The 25,050-nt window shown below is 45.1% G+C and overlaps 1 protein-coding gene across 1 annotated transcript in view; it reads right to left on the bottom strand.

Annotated features, from left to right (window-relative positions):
- The window catches only part of LOC138284184 (aminopeptidase Ey-like), a 663,484-nt gene that overhangs the window by 592,638 nt on the left and 45,796 nt on the right, over positions 1–25,050 (bottom strand). Inside the window, exons 2-3 of the mRNA XM_069222683.1 lie at positions 6,517–7,284; positions 854–996 (exon numbers count right to left, since the gene is read on the bottom strand). Of these exons, the coding sequence (XP_069078784.1) occupies positions 854–996; positions 6,517–7,061 (688 nt within the window). The 5' untranslated portion in view covers positions 7,062–7,284. The remainder of the gene's footprint in view (positions 1–853; positions 997–6,516; positions 7,285–25,050) is intronic.

The following is a 25,050-nucleotide window of genomic DNA, read 5'->3' as shown; positions in this document are numbered from 1 at the left end:
TACACCCACACCAGTAAGCAGTATTTATTATCACCATCACAACCATACCAAACACGCCGACGCTACCCCTCATAAATCAGACAATACCCTTTACACATAAGGCAGGGCATTTCTAATGCAATCCTATGAGAAGGCAGCACTCACAGTAGTGAGACACCAGTTAGGTTGTTTGTCACTACCAGGAGAGGCCATGCATTATGGCACAAGTCCTGCCTTTCTACAAACATGGCACACTGCCCATAGGGCTAGCTAGGGCGTACCTTAGGGGTGACTTACATGTAGTAAAAGGGGAGTTCTGGGCCTGGCAAGTAAGTTTAGATGCCAGGTCCCTGTGGCAGAAAACTGCGCACACAGGCCCTGCGCTAGCAGGCCTGAGACAGGTTTGAAAGTCTACTTCAGTGGGTGGCGCAAGCAGCGCTGCAGGCCCACTAGTAGTATTTAATTTACAGGCCCTGGGTATAGAGATACCACTGTACAAGGGACTTATAGGTAAATTAAATATGCCGATTAGGTATAAGCCAATCATACCAACTTTAGATGGGAGAGCACCTGCACTTTAGCACTGGTCAGCAGTGATAAAGTGCTCAGAGTCCTAGAGCCAACAGCGAGAGGTCAGAAAAACCAGAAGGAAGGAGGAAAAAAGACTAGGGATGACCATGCATATGGCCAAAAGTCCAATAGGACTGGAACAAGCTTAGTAGATAGATCCAGTCAGATTATGCCATAAGCACAAATCTTCTTCAACATCAACAACAAGATTCATACTTATTCTTTAAAGAACAGAAAAGTATAAATGAAGACACTAACCATTTTGCTTGGTTTTGTATGGTGAAAACATTTGGCTTTAACTTACTGATAGGAGGCATGTTTGAAACCACCGTCAGTTGTGGATTGTGAATCAAGGTGAGGTTGAAGGTAGCTTTCATAGCTGGCTCATCAAAACATGGAAATGCTTTCCTGGCATCTGTTGGTTCCATCTGTGTTGTGGCAATCAGCCTGTAATTAAAAACGGATGCACACGTCAAAATAAGAACATGCTCGGGAATCATCAATACAATAGGCAAACTGTGTGTAGCACAACTCCTACTTTTAATTGAGGGGCATTCAATATTGGCATGATACTCTTAACCCCCATCATAGAACAACAATATGACATTAATGCTAAGATTTGTTGTGATTCTAGAAACGTTTAATATCGATGAAGAATATACATTTAGTGTGAGAACCTATTATAACATATGTACACATATAAACCATCGGAACGTGCAAGGACTGCTGCCAGCATCAAGGGTAGTCCAAGAAACTTCCACCTTTCACTTATCATACTTAACCAGGGGATGTTTCTCATGCGGTTTAGAGCGACTGGTATGCTAAATGAATCAAAAACAACACAGATTTTGAACTAGGTCCATGCAGGGCTCAGAACAGACTTCCTCAAACAAGGAATTTGTAATGGTGCCAGTAGAAAATCCTAGTTGCATAAGTGTTCATCCCCAGAAATGTTCTTGGAAGCCAATTACATAAGACAGGAATTAACTATTGACATTTCTGGTGACATCAACCAACGCATTTTACTTTGGTGTAATAACACAGTATATTAAGAGGGGACACACACAAACCCCATTGGTCAGCGGTTGATGCCTGAAATTCGCATTGATTCACTTATATGGTGCGATAAAGTGTTGCTCGTACATTGTAGCCCCTTGGAGCAGCGTTGTGTATGTATTTAACAGTTGCTCTTGCTCAAGACTGCATAATAGTGTTCTGAAAAACAACCTCCTGAATCTTTCTGGCATTAAGCAGCTAAGCTTTACCCTACCTGTATTATGCCCTAATGTTAACATTTGCCCTGGTTATGAAACACAAGTTCATGCTTACTTGGAGTACGTATTCTGTACCTGATTTTTGCAACGTCCATTGTGTGTCTGCAGGGCAAATGGTGCACCTTTAAATTATATTTTATGCTACTCTGCCAAGTGCCAACAGTGGTTACAGCCCTCATATACACCATTTCGCACGTAGAACCCTTGTTTGCTAGCTGAATTTTCCTTCTAGGATGGGTATGGTGAATATTGGGACGGAAATGTGTGCTGCATGGTATGCAGGCGTATACCCTGTGCTGAATGATCCAAATATATGCGATATTTGGTATTCTGACATGTTGTGGTCATGCCTGCATTTTAACTGCGCATATGCAGTGAGACCTTGGCCTGGCCTATGACTGAGGTTAACAGCTACTTTATGAGACTTGAAGGGGAGCACAGACAATGCACTTTAGCTGACTGTGGGTTACTGTACACATCCTGGGTTGTTAACACTAAGCAATGATGACAGCATGCTATTTTATAATCCTAGTACAGAGCAGGCCCTTTTCGCTAACTTAGAAGGAGTGTGAATCATTGTAGCCCCACTTTTGTAAAGTTCTGCATATGCAAGACACACGGACCCATGCCCTGACATCCTTTGTACATGTTGAGTACATGTAATGTACCATGTGGATGTGAGTGTGTGATTATTGAAACCAGCAGGTTCCATTTTTGAATACCCTTGTTTTACATAGCACAAGATTGAAGTTTGGAATAACCTCCTCAGACAGTTTATTTCCTACATTTCTGAGACAGAGGGTGTAAATGAAGATACTGCAGTGTGGGAGGATAGAGACTGTGCTGTCTTGGGCATTCTATGGTGACCTTTTAGTAAGGAATTGCTAATAAATCCGTTGTGAACACTATAATTTGTCTTAATGGTGGAGGAATCATGGGGAGTGAGCAGATTCTGTTGTTAAAAGGATGGATGTTTCTGGGCAGGGCTTGGGGCTTGCACCTTTTGTCTATTCCTGTGTGCTAATTCAGGAAAACTGATGATAGACTGCTGCATTTTGTATGAACACCTTCAATTTTAATATCCATACCCATAATATTCATGTTATGGACAATCCACAATGATCGTTCATTATTCAGATCACTACATTCAGGCCCATATTTATACTTTTTTTGTGCCATTTCTTTTACACAAATGTGGCACAAACTTAACTCTGTATTTATATTTTAACGCTAGACATGTCAGAGCATCAACCTACCTTCCGTCAATGAGATGCAAGGTAGGCGTTCCCATCCAAACAATCGTGCTATCTCCATAGCGCCACATTTATCGCCTGTGCTAAAATGTTGCACAAATGGGAGGAGGGGCTAAATAATGGTGCTAAGCTTGCTTAGCACCATTATTTAGCGCCTGGGTCAGACCAGGCCTTATGGAACCTGTTGACCTGTTTCCATGGTTAAACACCATGGTATGGGTCTACATGTGCCTTCCCCAAGCCCAGGAACACCCCCACCAGAGGGACACCTGAGGATGTGGGACCCCATGCCAGGTAAGTAGGGTAAGGTTTGGTAAGTATGTTTTCTTTTTCTTTTTTAAAGTGCCATCGGGAGCCCTAACTTAGGGCCCCCTCCATGGCACAGGATGCAATGGCCATGCCAAGGGGATACTTGTCCCCTGTGCTGGCCGTTGGGGTGGTGGTCATGACTTTTGTCTTTAGAAAGACAGGAGTCATGTTTTTGGTGGTTGTGCACCAGGAAGTGGCGCTAGTCTGTTTAGAGGCTTTTTTTTGCCTCTAATCAGGCTAGCGTAATTTTTGGGAGTACAACCTCCTCCTTCCATACCGCCTCCCCCACCCGGCTAGTGTTGTTTTAGTTGACGCAAGCCCAAGCTGAGCACCGACTTGGCCATTCCATTAATTTGGCATCCGGCTAGCGCTCAGGAATGGCGCCAGCCAGCGCTATACTTTTTGGTGCACAACTGCGTTCCTGCAGTTTTGCACCAAAAAGTATACATTTGGGCCTCAGTCTACTGGTGTACGTTGCGTGAGTTTATGTGAGTATACATCCACAGTTCACTATGATTGAAAATCTAAGGTCAAATTAGCTGCAAAACAAAGGTTGAGAAGCACTTCCAATCATTGTACTGCCAGTGCAAACCTGCACAGTCCACTTTCCCTTACACCCATTCCACCGTGGCCCAAATTAAAAGACACAGCAGATAGGAATCAACCCCAACAGCTATCTGCTTTGCACTGCCATTCTGGAGAAGTGGACTTCAGTTTCCTGAATGCTGATACACATTATGGTCCCTATCACAATTGTAAAAAAAAAAGTTGCTGCAAACTCTGGGAGGAAACAACACGCATGCACCATTTGTGCAACTCAGGTTATGAAATAATTTGCCCTAATGGTGGTTATTGACCATTCAGAGTTTTAAATCCCCAAAACAGGGGCACCCCGCACTAAAGCATATTGACATGTGCCCAATTTACACTCACATTTTGCAGACTGGTTGTGAAGGGGCCCAATGTATTTTTAAAGCCGGATAAAATCCTAAAATCAGACACTTTAGGACTCATTCTAAGAGTTTTGATGCTTTTCCTAAGAAATTGAGGAGGAAGTGCACAGCAATTCATTGTTTCTGGACTACCTGGTGAACTACAGGCCAAAGAGTGTGCGGGGCTGCAGCTCGTGGATATCCACTGAAAATGCACACAAGCTTTAGGATGTGTGAGAATTACTAACCACGAACTGTAGTAATGTAGCTGTAAAAGGTCAATTTTGGCAGTAAGAACTATGATCTCGGCTACGGCAGCCTCAGATCCATGCTGACCATAAAAGACACTCAATGAACAATCGATACTATACAAGTTGACGTTCTCAGGTGTTTTCACAGTGCCTATGTGTGACCCTTTAAATAACGGGCAAGAACCTTTATTAATGAAAATGATGCTGTTTATTACAATGGTGCCATTTAACGTTGAAATCAAAAAGGGGTGAATATTTTGAACCAATTTAGAAGACAATCTATGAAAAACGTCTTACACAAGAATCTTGGTTGCATTATGAATGAAGCTTTTGGAGTGAAGCCAAGCATAGACCACTCATTTTGACACCATGTACTTTGCGTGTACATAGAGCTGGTTAGGACGGATTAATAAATGTGTGCGAGACGCTTAACAATCACATTAGAGTGTCTGCACCACAGTGCACGTAAAAGTTGAGGCGTCTTCTGGTTACGTTAACCAAAGAATACAATGTAAATGGGTAGGATCACAATGGCAATATATTACCAACACGTTTGAGCCTAAGTGAGCTCTAGGTTTCTGCGTTCTTGGTAGTATGCAATTGTTAACACATTTGCTAACTGTTTTCTAATTGTAAACACACTTGCTAACACAATGGATGCAAGATCAACCGAGATACCATAGACATGTATTTTTGTATTTGCCCTAACAAGTTAAAACAGCTCCAAGGTGAATAAAGCATTTGAGTCATGGCACGTATGCGATGAGTGGTGACATGTAAAGCTCTTCAGTGGACTACAACGGAAATATAGTATCTACCTTGAACTCCCTTTCAGAGTTAGTCACGTTTACAAAACTAACTCTTTGCTGTACTGTATGATTTGAGACAGAAATGTAATAGGTATTTTAGAGCTTGAATGTGACATACAATATTTTAACATATTTGATGCATCCCTGAGGTAGCAACATCTATTAATATAGTGCTAGGAAATGAAACCATTAATGCACTACGTCCAAAAACATTATTAATATTGATTCAGGTTATTATTAGTAGTATTATTGTTATTATTTTGCACGGTGGTTTAGAGAAAAATATACAAAGTAGCAGTAGCATCTCAATATCGAGATACTATGAACACAAGATTATGAGTTTGTGGGACTCTTCCACCAGAAAAAAACGTGTATATTCTGGGGCACGGTGGGGCATGAGGCCGAGGCTGTACTGGACAGCACACTATGTGTTTCATTTTTAAATATTTACATAAAACACATTAATAGTTTGAGGGATAGTAAATCAACCTATTTGCCTTGGACTATGTTTTTTATTACTATAGCGGGGACAAAAAGCAGAGCTCTGCAGGTTTCAAATTAAGCATTAAAAACTCGACCTCAAATCGGCCCTGGGTGGCACTGATCGCTCAAGTAGAAACACTTGTCACTGGTCCTTGATAAGTATAGAAAAAAGTGATGGATGGAATGCTTGAATTAATCTTAGTCGCTGGTAATTACTTGGGGGTGCATCAGCAGCTCATAGTTATTTACATACCATGCCACTTAAGTTTGTACCCAGCCTTAGACAAATCAGTCTTGATCCTGCTCCAATAGGAACCGGTCCCGGGTTGGTTGTATTCCTGTTCAGGGAGGACGTAGCCTGTCAGTTTGGACTGGACTGTTCGCATTGGAGCAGGGTCAAGACAAAGTTGCATATAACTGGGTCCAAACTAAGGTGGCATGGTGTGCAAATAATGATAGGCTGGAATGGGGCCCTCAGTAATTGCCAGTGGCTGATATTAATTCAAACATTCAATCCATAACTTATTTCCATAGTTTCATTATTTCTTGTGAAGTCAAAAACATGCACAATTTGCCCAATTTTTATATGGCGCTCAAGAGTCGGGGTTAGTTTTTTTCATAATACATGCACAGTCACAGCTCATAGGAAGTCTTACCTGGTTTTGTTGCCTGCCTTGTACACACTTCTGTAGAACCCGGCCAGGTCATCTGCCAGCTCCCCGGCGAATTTGCTGTATAAAGCATATTCTTTACCAGATTCTAGATTTTTGTTCAGCTCCACCACCAGATACTGGGTCGGCACCTCCAGCCATGTTCTCGTGATGCCTGGAGCAGTAGACCCATTGGCCGCAACTAGGGAGACATGAAATCTGCCCTGCATTGTGTAGTTCAGCTTGTTGCTATGGATCAGGATAAGGTTAGTGGTGTTTACGCATTTGAAGTACGCAGTGCTTTCCCCTTTAAAGATATAGAGGCCTTCGGAGTTCTTCTCCAGATAGGCCTGCAGCTCCACGTTGTAATGACGTGGGACGAGATTTTTGGGAAGTCTTAGCTTGTTCCAAGGGTTGTTGGCTTGGGGAGTAGAGAATGTGGCACTTGTAGGTTTAGAGGTTGATTGGGCCATGAGAGTAGACACAGAACATGCTGAAATTATGATGGCCAGCAGGGCGACTATATTACAGGAGCAGAATCTGCTACTCATCTTGATTGTTTTTTGAGGCGGGCTAAAATTTGAATACGAGGAGTTAACAGTTTTTTGCTTTACTTCTGCGCTTCTTCCAAGATCTTGAAAATAAGTGCAGAACTAATTCTTGCGAGGCAGAAGCGCCCCGGTGGCCTGTCAATGTGTCAAGTGGGTGTCTTTTTTGTCCAGACAAGACTATCAACAGGCAAAGGCGTGGCTGTCAAATTCTGCCCATTTCATGCTGGAAAAAAACGAAAAAGAATGGGTTATTAGAAATATGCAAATTACGAACGTGCACAGGGTTGAACATTTTTGTTCATAATACTTTTTGAAATGATGCCACAACTACAGTGCATACCAGCACCCTTTCACACCAAAGGCAATTGCACACCAAAATTGACCCTGTACATACTGAGAACAATAATTTGTAATTAAGGCTGTGTAAATGCAGAGTTGGAGTATGGAATTCACTTTCATCATGTTAGCATAATCAACGGGGCAGTGCCAGTGGCATCAATACTCTTCGTGTTAACAACAGAAATGGCATTACATGATGCTCGATCCCAGTATGTAATGTAAATTCACATGACCTTTCATCCATACAACAGCACACAAGTTGTCAAATATTTAAATATCAATTGCTAGCCCTATTTGTGTTGATTGTGCACATCTCTTTGTGCTTAGTTCAATAGTTATCATTTCAGTACGCCATATACTGATCTATTAGTCAGATCCTGCTCAGTGTGCTAAATATATCACGCATTGGCAAAGCCAATAAGTTTGGCTTTTCTTATTGAAAGGGAATTAACTTACTATTTTAGGTATGGGGTTGATCCAGTCAGTCATCTATTCATCCATCTACGAGATCAGTCAACATACATTTCTAAACACTTTGTCTCATTCTTGCACTCACACATCCACAAAAACAAACCTGATCATCTTGTTGGTTCAAGGAAGCATTTTTAAACAGCAGGGAGATGGGAGCACCCTGCCTCACATTGCAGCACAGTTTTCCCCTTTGAATAGTGGTAAATGGAGTACAAAGTTCGCACTTAATTTAATATTAGCTGTAGATTTTCACCAGCGCTGGCGCAAATAGTGACGCACATGTTTAGACACATGTGTTTCTCGATTTTATACTGATAAAATTCGTTTTTTTATCTCTATGATGCAGGCTAAAATCCAGCAACACGTGTCTAGCGATGTACAGCATTACCTGCACTAACTTTGTTGAAAAACTGCAGCTAATGTTCAAGTAAGCGCAAACTTTGTACTGCATTTACTGCAATGCAAAAGGGTGAACTCTGCTGTAATGTGAGGCAGTCGCTCTTATCCCCTTCTATTTAAAAAGGCTCCCTTGGGCCAACAAGCTGACAAGCTTTTTGGAGAAGCACCTGTGTGCCAGGGAGAGGTAGAGAGACCTGAGAGGACTGCAGCAGCATTCTCACTAACCCCCGATGAAATTAGTTTTCTTGATCTCTACTGAAGAAGGTTTAAGTCCAGAAACACGGGTGTCCAGAGATGGTAACACACTGCCTCACTTCACAGCACAGGTTGCCCCTTTGCAATGTGGTACATGCAGTACAAAGTTTGGGCTTACTTGAATATTAGCTGTAGTTTTTCACCAGAATTGGTGAAGCTAGTGCTAGACACACATGCTTCTGGGTTTTATCCTTCATCAGTCGAGATCAAAAAAACAAATTTGATCAAGGGTTGCGAGAATGCTGCCACAGTCCTCTCAGGCCTCAGTAGCTCTCACTGGCACACAGGTGTATCTCCTAAAGCTTGTCAGCTTGTTGGCTCAAGGGAGCCTTTTTAAACAGCATTCTTAGCAAATCCTTTCTCAGCAACCCCTGATGAAATTTCTATTTTGATCTCCACTGGCGAAGAATGAAATCCAGAAACACATGTCTAGAGATGTAAAGCACTATCTGCACCAACTCTGGTGGAAAATTACAGCTTATATTCCAGTAAATGGAACTTTGCACTGCATTTACTACAATGCAAAGGGGCAAAATGAGCTGTGATGTGAGGCAGTGTGCTCCCATTCCCCTTCTGTTTACAAAGGCATCCTTGAGCCAACAAGCTGACAAGCTTTTGAAGATGCACCTGTGCGCCAATGAGAGGTACTGAGACCTGAGTGGGCAACCCCTGTTAAAATTCAGTTTTTGATCTCTACTGATGAAGGATAAAATCCATAAACACGTGTCTAGAGATGTACAGCACTATCTGCTGCAACTCTGGTGAAAAACTACAGCTTATTTTCAAGTAACCACAAACTTTGTACTGCATTTACCACAAGGCAAAGGGGTGAACTGTGCTGTGATGTAAGGCAGTGCGCTCCCATCACCCTTCTGCACAAAAGAAAACGTGCTAAACAATAAAGCAAACTCATTGATCATCACAGCATGTTCTCTACAGTGAAAATTTGAAAAAAGCCAACTCAAGATGAAAGCCAGATTTCTGTCCTACGTGGGCCAGTGCAGAAAATTTCGAACATGCAGTGAGTAAGGTTTGGCTGGAAGAAATCCACTGTTCATACAAGCTAAACCTCATCCCCACTACTGTCTGAGTCGGAGACACTGTAACACACAGGAAATGCTCCGGACCCAAGCCAAGCAGAGATCAAAAACCCCTCAATTAAATCGTACAGAAGTGCAATTTATTCTGCAGAGTGGACCAGGAATTACTTTAAAATATAGGCACATTTTGTACCAGGTCCTCTTAAACCAGGGCAGAAGCAAAATGTAAAATAAATATAACAGAACTGCAGTCGGCATGTGACTGGTTTAGTGGATGCTGTAATAATGCTAGCATAGATAAAATGGAAAATTAAAATTGTGTATTACATGATCTACGGCTTAAAGGCTCTGCCTCCTGTTTGTAGCATCTAAAACCTGGATTATTTTCCCATGTCGAACAGTGAGTGATCTTGGGCAAATCAACGTTTCAAAAAGCCTTGCTTTCCTGAACTATAAATTGAAAGTGCCTAGATTTAGAAAAATGCGAGAATAACTATGTGAACCTTAATATATATCAATATATCAGAAAGACTTGCAGAGCCCACAAAGGAACCTCCAAAAAAGAACATGGTGCAGACTGAAAGGAGATGGCCAGAGGCAGAGGACAAGCATAGCTTGCATAAGAGGCAGCAAATATCCAGTTATGCGCTAATGGCACTGCCCTCTATGGCTACCATTTTTTTGACAGCATAAGGTGCGAATGCCCGTTTGCGAATGCAAAAAGCCCTTTCAGAATGCATTCTGAATGCAATTTTAAGGAATCGCTAAAATAGCGATTTCTTAAAATTGCGACCCTGTTTAGAGAGTCACAAATTGCGACTCTCTAAATAAGAAATCACAAATAAGGAATCCTTATTTGCAATTTCTAAAGCACATGTATGAAGCAATTCCTTAATGCGAATTGGGCATTAAGGAATCGCTATTAAGTTGAACTTGGTGGTAACCATGTGCAAATTTAAAAAATGCATTTAAAATGCATTTTTAAAATGTACATGTAAAGCACACATGCCCTTTTGGCACGTGTGCACCTTACATGTTGTTAAAAAATGTTTTGGGGTGCAGCAGAGGGGGCCTTTGGTCCCCAGCACCCTGGACTTTGCATTTCCCAAAATTGCGAATTCCAGTTAGGAATTCACAATTTGGGACATGCAAAATGTGCCGTCAGGCCCATAGATGTGAATGGGGGCTCTATCGCAATTTGCGATTCGGTAATAGCATTTGCGATTTTTAAGAAATCGCTATTACCGAATCGCAAATATGATACATTGCATTTTGCGAATCAGAAATAGCGATTTCTTAAAAATCGCTATTTCCGATTCGCAAAAGGCATTTTTCATACATCTGGCCCTTGGTGTACTGATTGTATGTATAACATTCTTATCTAGATCGAAAAACCTGCTGAACTCCACCAATGTTTAAATCTTTCATCGTTGGGAAACGGTTATCATGAATATTATGCACTACACTGTTTTGAGTGATTAGACAACTCCTTGAATTTTGGAGATCATCTTTTCAACAGAGTGGCGCTTTTGGAGATTTCCCGACTCAGATGCAAGGATGATGAAGCACGGAATATTCCTCCTGGGCAGGGTCTGTTTGCCCTCCTCTGTGCAGCTCCACCTGTTGCTGCCGCCTCACTGCATTTTGAACTGAAAAGGCTGCCTGACTCTCAGTTCGAGGCCCACATCCACGCGCAGTCTAACGCATGAGCCTCATCCCTGGTGGCCTAGTGGCCATCTGAATGTATCTTGTTGTCTCTTTTTAATTCTGCTTATTTTTCTGTCATTTTTATTGTTTCTTTTCTTTAATTTTTCTTTTCTTTCTTTCTTGTCTCTTTTTCTCCCCTTCAGCTTTCACTATCTCTGCGTTTCCCGCTCCGCTGCTGCCCCACCACACCCTACCTATGAAGCGCTTACACACCCTCCCGCCTCCCAGCTGACCGGCCCCACGCCTCACTCCCCTTCCTAATGATGACCGCTGCGCGGCTGCATTCATCGACCATTTTCCTGCCTCCACTGCCACCGCACCCTCAACCTACACCAAGCACCGGACCCTCGCACTGTGGAGCCATCGAACACCAACCCAAAGCGTCTTAACTGCATCCTCCTCAGCATTCACTCCCTCCACAAATATGCCGTAGAACTCTGGGACCTACTGGACTCCTCCTGCCCGGACATCGCCTTCCTCACTGAAACTTGTACAAACCCATCATCTGCACCGGACATCGCCATCGCCATCCCCAGTGACTACAAACTGCTCCGCAAAGACCGGTCTTCTCGCCTACGTGGCGGCCTGGGCATCGTACACAAATCCTTCCTCCGCTTGACAACCAATGCAGAAGAACACTCCCCCTTCATGGAGCACCTCCATTTCCAGATACACGCCACACCCAAGTCAACCTTCCGCGGCACCCTCATCTATAGGCCACCCAGCTCCTGTCCAGCCTTCAGCAACTCCATCGTCAACATCATTTCTCCTTACGCTCTCACCTCCTCCAACAATTTCCTCCTCGGTGACCTCAACTACCACATTGATAACGGAAACAACAACACTGCTTCCCTGCTCAACAACCTCACTACAATAGGACTAAAGCAACTGGTCACATCGCCAACACACATCGCCAGACACACGCTGAATGCCACTAGCAACAGCATCACAGACAACACCTCCACGCTTCACTGGATTGACCACCACTGCATCCATTTAACCATCACATCACTGACCATCCACCTCCGCACACTCTGAGCCCCAAGCAGAAAATGGAACTGGATCACAGAGGAACAGCTCTCCAGCACCCTCAGAAAGTCTCCCCCACCCCTCACGGCAGATGCTAACATCTGAGCACAGAACTTCCACCAATGGATCTCCGAATGCGCCAACACCCTAGTACCTCTCAGTAAGACCTCAGCTAAACACCACCTCAAGGCCAGCTAGTTCTTCCCTCTACTCCAGGTGCACCTGCAGATGGCTAGAGAAAAGATGGAGGAACATCAAGTCCCCAGAAGACTTTGAGGCTTTCAAAGCTGCCACCAAATCCCACCACCACCTCATCAGAGTCACCAGGAAAGCTGCCCTGCAGGGCCATATCAGCGCAATCACTCACAGCACCAAAGAGCTTCTGCCACGGTTTGTCAAACCCCAATCATAAACGGCATGCATCCCTTAATTCTTAAGACCTCTGCAACAGGCTAGTCAACTTCTTCAACCGGAAAATCAAAGACACATACAACAGCTTCGGATCCCAAGACTCTCTGAGCCTTCCAACAACACCCAGATCCATCCCATCAATCCACCACAGACCCTTCACCGCTGGACCACCTTCACCACAGACAAGACCCGCACAATCATAAGCAGCATTCACTCCAGAGCTCCTACAGACCCCTGTCTTTACCACATTTTCAAAAAGGCCAACACGTCCATCAAACCCGAACTGTGACACATCCTCAACTGTTCCATAGAGACAGCCACCTTTCCAGAGGACTGGAGGCATGCCAAAATCCGCCGCTCTTAAAGAAACCCACAGCCAACCCCCTGGACTTCAAGAATTATTGATCCATCCCTCTGCTGCCTTTCCCAGCCAAGGCCATCAAAAAGGCCACTAACACTCATCTCAGTAAGCACATCAAGGACAACAACATCTTGGGCACCTCCCAATCACACTTCAGGAGCAATCACAGCAAGGCGACCACCCTCCTCGCTGCCACAGATGACATTCACTCGCTCCTCGACCACAGCCATACAGCAGCCCTCACCCTACTGGACCTATCGGCTGCCTTCGACACAGTCTCACACCACACCCTCTCCTCCAGGCTCCACACAGCCTGCATCCACGGAAAGGCCCTACAATGGATACGCTCCTTCCTGTCTGGCAGAACACAGAGTCAGATTCCCGCCTTACTTGTCAGAACCTATGGAAATCAGGTGCAGAGTTCTACGGAGCTCCTCCCTGAGCCGCACACTCTTCAACGTCTACTTGGTCCCACTAGCATCCATTGTCTGGGACCACGGACTGAACATCATCTCCTATGTTAACGATACCCAGTTGATCATCTCACTGACCGAAAACCCCACTACTGCCAAGAAGAATTTCCACAATGTGATGGAAGCTGTTGTCGCCTGGATGAAGGACAGCTGCCTCAAGCTCAACTCTGACAAGACTGAGATCCTCATCCTGGGACCATCTACATCAGCCTGCCATGACTACTGGTGGCCATTGACCCTCGGCAGCTCCCCACCCCAACAAACCATGCACGCAACCTCGACTTCATTCTGGACTCATCGCTCACCTTTACCCGCCAAGTCAACTCAGTCGCATCCTCCTACTTTCACGCACTCTGACATCTATGGAAGATCTACAAATGGATCTCAAAGGACTGCCGCAAAACTGTAACACATGCCCTGGTTACCACCGACTCGACTATGGCCACGCCCTCTATGCTGATACCACCCGGAGGAATGTGAAGAAACTACAGCACACCCAAAATGCCTCCAACAGACTCATCCTGGAAATTCCCCACTGCAAACATATGTCCAAACACCGAAGAGACATCCACTGGCTTCCTATCAAGAAAATAATTAACTTCAAGCTCCCTCCATGACCTAGGACCCGCGTACCTCAACCACCGCAATACCTTCTACTCCCCCACCACACTTCTGAGCTCTGCTCAACAAGCACTGGATATTGTAACCCACATATGGAGGACCTCGGCTGGTGAAGATCCTTCACCTATCTCACAACAAAGAGCTGGAACACCCTGCCCCAGAATCTCAGGCAGTCACTATCGCTATCTCAATTCAGGAAGGAACTTAAAACCTGGCTCTTCAACTGACGCACAGAGGACAATCCTCCTTAGTACCTTGAGACCCTTCAGGGTGAGTGGTTGCACTTTATAAACCCTGATTTTATTTGATTTTCTATAGCCCATTACTAATGACTTGAAATAATCTATGTCACCACTACCCAATGTAATGTCATTAACTGTATCAAGAACAGAGGGATGAAAAACTGTGCTTGCCTTGCTGGCATTCAAACATGACCTTCAAGTTACAGCAGATGTTAGAGACAAGGTATAATTTACTTACCTATACCAAAATGGAAAGGATTGGATGCTGACATAAGATTACCCTCTCAATTTGACAACTGTGCTTTCACAACTAAGGTATTTATTTCCTTTCCTTCTACTTAGACACAATTGTTAAAAGGGGGCTCTTGTTGGCAGAGGTATGTACCCTGTACAAATAGGAACAACCACTCTAATCAGGTAAGTCAGCTACACAGCCTAAATTAACCTGTGTTCACCCTTTGGTAGCTAAGCAGAGAGCAGTCAGGCCTAGCTTAAAAGGCAATGTGTAAAGTATTTGTGCAATGCACACACACACACACACACAGTAATACAATGAATACACCACAAAAAGAGACTCCACACAGGTTTAGAAAAATAGGTTTCTATATTGGGAATAAAATAGGACCAAACAATAAAAATCACATAAGTGCAAGTTAATACTGAATTCTGGAATACATACATGAAGGTTCAGAGCTCCAATTCAGGTGTTTATGATAGTGCAAATGTGAAGAAGTGTGCTTGATCCCAACAAGCGACCACAGGGCATCCATGAGCACCTACCGGGCAAATGCAGGTTTCAGGAGTGTTTGTGAGTCCAACAGATGTTGCGGGGTGTACATGGGTACCCAACATGCAAAGACAGCACTTGTCGAGTTGTGCACTGGTCTGATGTGACCAGAACGTGCAGGGAGAATCAGGGGGTGTGCAAGAGTGCAGGCAACCGGACCTCTCACTCTAGGTTCAAGGCACAAGCACAGTATCTTTGTCAGAGCTGCAGGGGCTCATATTGGTTCAATTGGTGTTGGTTCCCTCAGTGTCAGACGCGCTGACAGTCTTGCTGCCACCCAGTGGGCCCACGCAGCACAGGCTTCTCTTGCGGCACTCCAGTGTTGATGGGAGATAGACCCTGAAAGCATTGCCATGGTACTGCACTGGAATTTCTCAGTTGCGATGATAAAGTTGAGCCATGCCAGCTGGCGGACTGGCTCAAGGGTGCAGTAGGTGCAGGATGAGGGTTGGACTCCCCGCAGAATGGAGTCCCATGGCAGAAACTCGAAGTTTTAAAAAGACAGAGCGCTTGTCCTTACGTAAGCGAAGTCATTGATGTCCTTGAGACTTCGGAGACAACAGGGGCAAGCCAGAAAGCCCTTTGAGTCACTCTGGGTTTAGTCCTTGGTTGTTAGCAGAGCAGAGGTCAGCAGACAGCCCAGCAAGACATGGAAGCAGTTCCTCAGAACAGTCAATCACAGTAGAGTGGCAATCCTTCAGCACAGCAGCCTTTACTTCAGCAGAATTCTTTCCAGGTCAAGCAGTGTACTGATTTTAGGAGGTTATACCAAAAAGTGTCTTTCAAGTGGGGGTGACTTCAAAGCAGTCCCCTGAAGTGCACAGACCCCCCTTTTGTCCCAGTCCGGGCTCCAGACTATTAGTTGGGGGTAATCAGCCCTTTGTTTGGGGCACAGGCCACTACCCTTTTTAAGTGTAAGTGTGAGCCCTTACCATGCCCCTGCCCAGGAAGACCCATCAGTATGCATATGGATGCAGATGCCATTGAGTTCCCTGGGTGTCTGGAGGGAATGCACAAATGTATCTGTCACTCAGCCCAGAGCAGATGTGTATTGGAGACAGGCTGTCAGGCACACAGAGCAGTGAAAGCTGAGAAATACCCAATTTCTAAAAGCGTAATTTCAATTTTTTTAATAATAAATTAAACCTTATCATTAAGGAAGACTTATCTTTATCATTCAAGTATTATAAAACATGATGTAGCTACTCCTTTCCATTCCAGAATTACAGCTTAAAAGTATATTAAGGAATTCCCAATGCTGGCCTATGAGAGGAGTAGGAATAGGCCTCACAGTAATGAAAATGACTTTGGAGACTTTTTCATTACCAGGACATTTAAAACTTAAAAGTACATGTCCTGCCTTTTACTTGCATAGCACCGTGCCCTATGGGCTACATAGGACTTTCCTGAGGGATGACCAACATGTAATAAAAAGGGAGTTTTAGGCTTGGAAAGAGGTTTTAAATGCAAGGTCATTGTGGCGGTGAAAGAGCACACACAGGATCTGCAGTGGCAGGCCTGAGACGTCTTTACAGGGCTACATAAGTGGGCGTCACAATCAGTACTGCAGGCCCACTAGTAAAATTTCATTTACAGGCCCTGGGTATGTGGTATACTACTTTACAAATAAATTAAATATGCCATTTGTGGATACACAAATGTTACCATGTTTAGGGGAGAAGCACATGCACTTTAGCACTAGTTAGTCAGAGTCCTAAGGCCATCAAAAAGATACAGCGAAAAACAGGAGGTGAAAGGCAAAAAGTCTGGAATAAAAGCACCCAAGGATGCCAGGTCTAACACACTCACAGCCAAATTCAAACATGACCATAGAAAGCATCAAACAATAGTATCGGATTACTGTTTTTTTGGGGGGGTGCCGAAGCGTTACTCAAGAAAGAAGCACAGTCCATGTCAGGGTGAAGTCACAAGCAAACCCCATATTAACCTGTGCTCAACCCAGTGGTAGCAATTTTAAGGTTTCTGTGAAAATAGTGCAAAAAGCACAAAATGCCAACTGTTGTTATCTGGTCAAGCCGGACTGGGACAAAGTCAGAAGGTCAGGCCCCCCACGATGAAGCATGGCTGGTTTCAGGGACCAAGTTAGGCCTGCTCAACAAGAGTGTCATAAATCCTAGTTTTGGAGCAATGTGAAGTCCTTGCATTGAGGTGCACTGGCCAGCTTGCGATGCGAGGTCCTGCTCAAAGATGCACCATGCAGCAAAGTCAGTGACCATGAGTAGGAGCTTGTGATGCGAAGTTCTACGTAGTCATCTAGGAAACCACTGGAGCTTGCGAAGACTTGAGTAGTGATGCGTCAGTGCTGAGGTTGAGATGTTTTGCACTGGCCCAGTGCTGGTGAAGCTGCTGGGTCTTGCAAGGACTTGGGTTGAGATGCACTACACATACGATGAGCTGGGTCAGCTGTTCACATTGAGATACTTTGCACTGGGTCTGGCTTGCAGAGCCATCAAGGTGATGCATGGTTCTACATTGGTACTGTGGGGCACTGGGCCAGTGCTCAGTGTTGAGATGCATCATGCAGGATCAAGCTTGTGGAGCTGTCTAGTCGATGTGCATTGTGGCCAAGAGAAGCCTATTGTGTCCCTGTGGCTTGAGAACAGGAGGTCAGCCGGCAGACCCTTGGAGATCTTGGAGCCCTGGGACACAGAGGCAGGCTGGTTTCAGCAGAGCAGCTCACAGCAGAAGAGTCTGGGTGCAGCAACCGCAGTCCTTGAGCAGTAGAGCAGTTCTTGGGCAGTAAAGCAAGTCAACAGAACAGACTTCAAAGCTGGAAAATCCTTCCTCCTGCCAGAGTCCACAGGCTCACACGTGATCTGAAGAGCTCATGTCCAAGGTCCAAAATTTACTCCTAGTGCCGTCCTCAAGTGGGAGAAACTTCCAGAAGATTTCCTTTGAAGTAGTCAGGTCTCCTAACCCCACCCCCGTCCTGGCTCCAGACTAACTACAATGTATGTGCAATTCTTTGTGTGAAGGCAGGACATGGCCTATTCAGGTGTAAGAAGGGCTGTGCCCAGATCTGCCATCCGATTCAGTCAGTGATGGCCTACTCAGGTACACCTAAGCTCTCTATTGTGTGTGGTTGTCTAGGAGGCGAACACAAAGACCAGCTGCCAACTACTACCAGTCATGTGACCCAGGGTCAGGCTGCAAGCACTAAATGGCTAAAGCTGGAAAATGCCAACTTTCTAAAAGTGGTATTCTCAAAACTGTAATTCAAAATCTGACTTTATCTTATAAGATCATTTTTATATAGTTCCAAAGACACCAAACATGTTCCATTTTTTAAGATAGACTAATTGAATATAATAACATAACTCCAATGTTATGCTGTGTGAGAGACAGCCCTTGCAACAGTGACAAATGTATTTAAAAGAGTTTCACTATCAGGACATGCAACACTTAAAAGTATGTGTCTTACTTCTTGTGCTGCAAGCTCACTAGTAACATTTACTTTTTAGGCCATAGGTACATGTAGTACCAACCTGCTAGGACTTATTAGTACATTAAATATGGCAATTGTCGATAAGCCAATATTACCATGGTTTAAGGAGTGAGCACACAGACTTTAGCACTGGTTAGTAGTGCTAAAGTGCACAGTCCTAATGCCAACAAAAATTAGATCAGAAACATATTGAGTTTGGGAGAAGATGACCCTAAGGCTGACAGGTCTAACAATTCGCATCCAAAATCCAGTAGAAAGGCTGACCAGCCAAAGAATGTATTTTGCTGCCAAAGCAGCGGTGGTTTATGTCATACTAATGTGAATACCATAATAACAAAATCCATTACACTGGACTGCACCACCTGTTATTTCAAGCATTCAAAAGCAATGGCGGAACTTCGTAGAAGGTATGAGATGGCAAGGCATTGTTACTGGTGCTGACAGGTTCTATGAATATTCTAAATTAAAGTGCCTAAAATGTGTAGCTTATTTTAAGAAATGCAACTACAGTATGTGGATCATTTCTTTAGCCTTTCCTTACCCGATTCATCATTTGGAAAAGCCTAAACACTATGCTCCAAGTATAATCTCAAAATGAAGTATAATTCAAACAATCACTCACTGTTGGGAATGAGTTTCCTTGATTTTACAATAATTTTTTGTGTTAGTGATTGTGATTCTTAAGTTTTTGACTGTGAAAATAAGATTATGGGGGTCATTCCGACCCTGGCGATTCTGACCGCGGCGGTAAAGCCGCGGTCAGAAAAGGGGAACCGGCGGTTTCCCGACGGTTTTCCCCTGGCCCAAGGAATCCTCAGCAGCGCCGCCATGGGGATTCCGACCCCCTTCCCGCCACCCTGTTTCTGGCGGTTTTCACCGCCAGAAACAGGATGGCGGGAACGGGTGTCGTGGGGCCCCTGGGGGCCCCTGCACTGCCCATGCCATTGGCATGGGCAGTGCAGGGGCCCCCTAACAGGGCCCCATAAAGATTTTCACTGTCTGCTTTGCAGACAGTGAAAATCGCGACGGGTGCCACTGCACCCGTCGCACCCCTGCAACTCCGCCGGCTCCATTCGGAGCCGGCTTCCTAGTTGCAGGGTCTTTCCCGCTGGGCCGGCGGGCGCCCTTTTGGCGGTCGCCCGCCGGCCCAGCGGGAAAGTCGAAATGGCATCCGAGGTCTTCTGACCGCGGAGCGGCCATTTGGCGGTTCCCGTTTGGCTGGCGGCGCCCGCCGCCAGCCAAACTTAGAATGAGGGCCTATGTGCCCACCAAAGACATATATATAATTTATGTGAAACAGAATTGTTACATTTCAGTACTACCTGCTTTTTACTTCAACAAGCTCACCCCAGCCACTAAGTACAGTAACATCCCGGGCTTAGCTCATTCATTGATTCAACTGAATGAACTAAGCTCCAGGGTCTAATTGGCCAGATAAAAGGCCCAGGCATCAAATTAAAAGTGACCCCCTTTGGAGAATCAAATGGCTACAAAAGTATCCCTCATTTGCAAATCAGTGCAGTTTTAAACTTGTAGAGACAAGCTGTGTAAGTGTTTTTTCAAGGTGTGGTACACAGTATACCTTTTTCTTTGCTGCAGGTTATGTGTCTAGTAATATAAGGGTTATCAAAAGTAACAAGCATTACCAAAGCCAATAGGTCTCAGCAATCCAAGAGCTATTGGCGTTGTCAATGTCAGTGTTTTTGAGCCATGCTGTATAGTAGTGACATTTACCAAACGTAAACTCAGCTTTCCATCCTTTAGACTTTGGAAATTTAATACCTTTATATTAAAGATAATAGTAACAATAGTTATCTAACTCTTAGAAAAAACAAAAATTAAGTATTTAGGGCTATGTAAATACATCATTATTGTGTGGAGGTTATTATGGAAAACAACATGTCTCTTCTACGCAAATGGTAAGCCTATGAGCAGGCTGAGGTCCACAGATTGAAAACAATAAGGCCCATATTTAAGGAAATGTGGTGCATCAGAGCTGATGCACTACTTTTTCTGCACCCCTACTGGCACCTAACAACACCATGGTTGCCCTTATTTGTAATACGGTGCACCATGGCGGTTGTTAGAAATGGGGTCTTTGGTTGGCAGTCAGGTTACCCTCTGTCCAAGCAAGGACCCTCTCTCTAGTCAGGGTAAGTCACACACAATCCAAATTATCCTGTATCCACCCCTGTTAGCTTGGCACTGAGCAGTCAGGCTTAATTTAGAAGGCAATGTGTAAAGCATTTGTGCAATAAATCATACAATAACACAATATAGCACAACAAAAATACACCACACAGTGTTTAGAAAAATATATAATATTGATCTGGGTATTTGTAGGTAAAAACGATAAAAGATGCAATAAGAAATTGTAGAGATATCACTGAAAAGTGATATGAAGTGTCTTAAGTCTTTAAAAAAAAGCAAGCAAAGTCTCTTTCAAGGACAAAGTACCGGGTTTGGAGTGGAAAATCTCCGCAAAGCGCTGCAGAGGAGGAGATGCGTGGGAAAATGGTGTGTGCGTCTGTTTCACCCCTTCACACACGCACTTGCGTCGTTATTTTTCACCCGGGGAAAACGTGCGTCCTTTTCCGGCACACAGACAGTCTCCTTCTGTGGGTCACGGGATTACCAGATGTCCCGGGGTCTGTGCGTGGAATCCTGGGCTTGTTATCCAGCTGCTCGTCGTTCCGGTGGGCTGTGCGTGGAATTTTCTCCCTCACGGCAGGCGTCGCGTCGATTTCCTCTCTGGAAGTCGCGCGGCGTTGTCCAGGCAGGGCGTGCGTCGAAGTTCCGGACGCGGGGGCGTGGCCGGGCCACGAAACAAGATGGCCGCTTAGAGCGAGAGCTCCGTGCCGAGGCGATCCAGGAGGGGCGACGGGGGCGAGAAGACAGCCGGACAACACACCGGATTCGGTGCCCCTCCACCCTTACAACAGCGGCGACACGGAATCATGTCCGGGGACCCCGTAGGAGCGGGACGCAAGGCAGGAAACTCGCCCCAGGCCGATAAGGCCTGACAAAAGGGGCGGAGTCGCGTCTTCGGAAGACCGGGGACGGCGTGCCCGCAGCGGCAAGGAGCAAGCTGAACAGGCCGCAGGGACTGCGGGAGCCGTGACGACCCGCATCCATCTCCCTACAACGCCAACAAACACCCGTGGACCTTCGACCCCACACAGGGAGACGGGGAGACGCAGCAAAGGGGTGCGGCCCCTTCGACAGCCGGGAGAGAAACCCGGTCAGAGAGGTAGGATCGAATCTCTCCAAACTAAGAACGGCATCGCTGGAGGCAGAGGCACGACTTCTCCCCTCTTTTCCATCACAGAGGGACAACAAAAACCCTCCCGCTGGGATAATAAACTTTCGCCCCCCTCCCTCCAGACAACTAATACTGAGGAGGGCAGAGGGGCACGACGGGAGGCACGTGGAGGCGAGGAGACGAGAGGGGTGAGCGATTGGAGGGGCATTGGAGATGAAGAGAGCCAGAGGGAGCCAAAAGAACAGAGATACAGGAGAAGGGAGAGGACTGGCACCAGCGTAAGCCACCGAACATCTATATCCTTCTCGGAATCTACAGAGGGAATCTCGGGCCCCACGTGGCCAGACTCTGTGGACAATTGAGGCGATGCCCGGCAACAAACCGAACCATAAACCTGTCAGCAACCCTGCACGACAACTATTATTCTCAGAAGCGCTACAACACAAACGCCTAACCCCCACGAAGATAAACCCTCAACCATCTCCACCTTTAAACGAGTCCACCACGATGTCTGATAAAGATCAATCCACAACTATGGACAGGATACTACAAGAGATCACCACCGTCAGCCGCCGCATAGAGGGGATGGACGCCTCTATAACTTCATTGACACTAGAAACCAAATCCATGCGATCTGACATTGCAGGCTTTCAATCTAGAGTGACAGGGCTAGAGCAACGCATGGGATCACTAGAGACGCAGATCAACACGTCTCAGGAGCGAGAACAAGACTACATCTACCTCAGGAGCAAACTAACGGGCATGGAGGACAGGAGCCGGAGAGACAATATTCGCGTACTTGGGATCCCGGAAAACGAAGAAGGCTCGGATATGCAGGCTTTTCTGACCTCCACTCTTCCAAAAATGATTTCATTGGACTTTGACCCGCCGTTAGAATTCCAACGGGTACACAGGATAGGCCCAAAACGCTCTGACAACTCCTCAAGGCCCCGCCCAATCATCGCATGCTTGCTGCGGCATAATCAAACCCGACAAATACTCCAAGTAGCACGCAACCACGTCCCTTTCCGAATAGACCAGCACGAGATCCGAATAACCGCCGATTACTCCAAGGAAACCAACGAACGTAGAAAGGCTTTCCTAGCCCTACGACCCCGGCTTCGCAAACTAGAGATGAAATACGGTCTCTTTGACCCTGCAAGAATGTGGGTTACCAAAAATGGAGTATCCAAGGACTTTTATAACCCCGACGAATTGAGACTCTTCCTTGACTCTTTCCAATCCCAGCCTATGGACTCTCTCAACACAGACAGTGAGCATGACATTGTAGGAGGCAGTGATAGGGCCGAAACCCCCCACTAGGGAATAGAAAAGGTGAAGACGGCTCTACACAACACCGGAGCCAGTCATAGGGGTAGAGACATGGAGAGACTAACCATATCATATGATGACAGGGGTCAGATTTTACACGCAGTAGTAACCCACACCCAACTATCGGAAAGAGACAAATCCCGCTCCCCTTTAAAGCCTACAACTGGGTCTTCCTGAGAAGGTAACGCGACAAGACGACTTGTGGGACTATCGCTAGAGAGTCGAAAATAACAACTATAGACTCTGCGGAAGGATGAGTACCTTTCCAGATCATATGTGTTTTACTATTGTAATTGTCTAAGACTGCTAATATCAATGTTAAAACCAGATACATGAAAAACCTATGCTCTTTATGACTAGAGCCGAGGCCCTATAATGGAAAACTACCAGTACATCATTATTTGCCCTCAGTACACAACAGATGATGATTATTAGAACAGGGATCAGACCCCACCAACTCCCTGTATGTTGAATAAGAGCCCGGTCCCGACCCTATAACCCTATAACAAGGTAACAAGGTAACAGGGGCATTCAACAGACAACAAAAACACTAATTAACTATCATGGAACTTACCTTATATTCCACACACTACAAAATTTCTCATGGTAGTAAATAACAAAGTATGTGAAACCTCCCTAATACACACCACACTCGACCAGCGCTGACATTAGAACCGTTTAGCCCCCATTATCACCCCAAGGGATGGGACTAGACCACGTAAAGATAAATTAATTCCAATACAGGGACACACAATATGATATAACCTGAGACATATCAAAGCTCCCATTACTTGACTTTACTTTATGCTACAATAAGAAACTGGGGGAAAAAAAAAAAAAAATAGAACACGAGGACATAATACAACATAATACCGCATAACGAAGCGAAATAATATGACATTCTACACTGCCACTCCGCACCACATTATAACATCACAATGTAAATTATAAACTATTAGCTATTCCTTTACCCAGATGTTCGTATCTACCTTCATCCTAATCATTATTACTATCTTAACCTACCATCTACAATAGAACGACTATGATGGTGGCACATACCAAGTAAGACTTTAGTAGGTCAGTATTATGATGTAATAATACACGGCAAGGAGTTAGTAATAGGACGAGATACGCATTATCCTCGCATAATCCGGGGCTCAGTTACACTCATTACCTATCCTACGATTAATAGAGAGACGCTTTGCATAATGGCTCCTAACATGATAATGTGATAAGATACCAGGATATGCTATGTTGCTCAACCTAATATGTCATTGAAAAGTTGTAAGGCGAGACGAGACGAGGCAGTGTTATAGTTGAATAGAAATGCTCAGGAAGTATTATATTATACTGTATATTGGTTTCCTTATGTACCCATGCATACGCGAGAACTGTAATACTCTGTTTGAGCTCTTTCCCCCCCCTCCTTCGCCCTGCTCCCCCCCCCCTCGCCAGCCGGTCTCGGTCTTTCTGTCTGCCCAGTCCCTACTTTAATTTACGACCCTATCTTATGAACTCTTAAACACCCTACGATACCATACAGCATCAAGTACTAGGCACAACATCCTAAGCACCATACCCCATCAACACCCGACACCCCCCCCTCCTCTCCAGCGCCGCCTAGGTACTATAGTTACCAACCGACCATTACTTCTGCCAATATACACTTTAGTTTTATAACTAATACACTAGCCACTAACCATTGATGAACAGACCCACTTCCCGATACATAAACATAAACATAAGCACTGATATGCACCCCCCCCCTACCCCCTCCTTATCACCGACATATCG

The sequence above is a fragment of the Pleurodeles waltl genome, chromosome 3_1, assembly GCF_031143425.1.
Source record: "Pleurodeles waltl isolate 20211129_DDA chromosome 3_1, aPleWal1.hap1.20221129, whole genome shotgun sequence".
NCBI classification, from domain to species: domain Eukaryota; kingdom Metazoa; phylum Chordata; class Amphibia; order Caudata; family Salamandridae; genus Pleurodeles; species Pleurodeles waltl.
The sequence above is the reverse complement of the archived record's forward strand: the minus strand, read 5'-3'. Positions and strand labels throughout refer to the sequence as shown.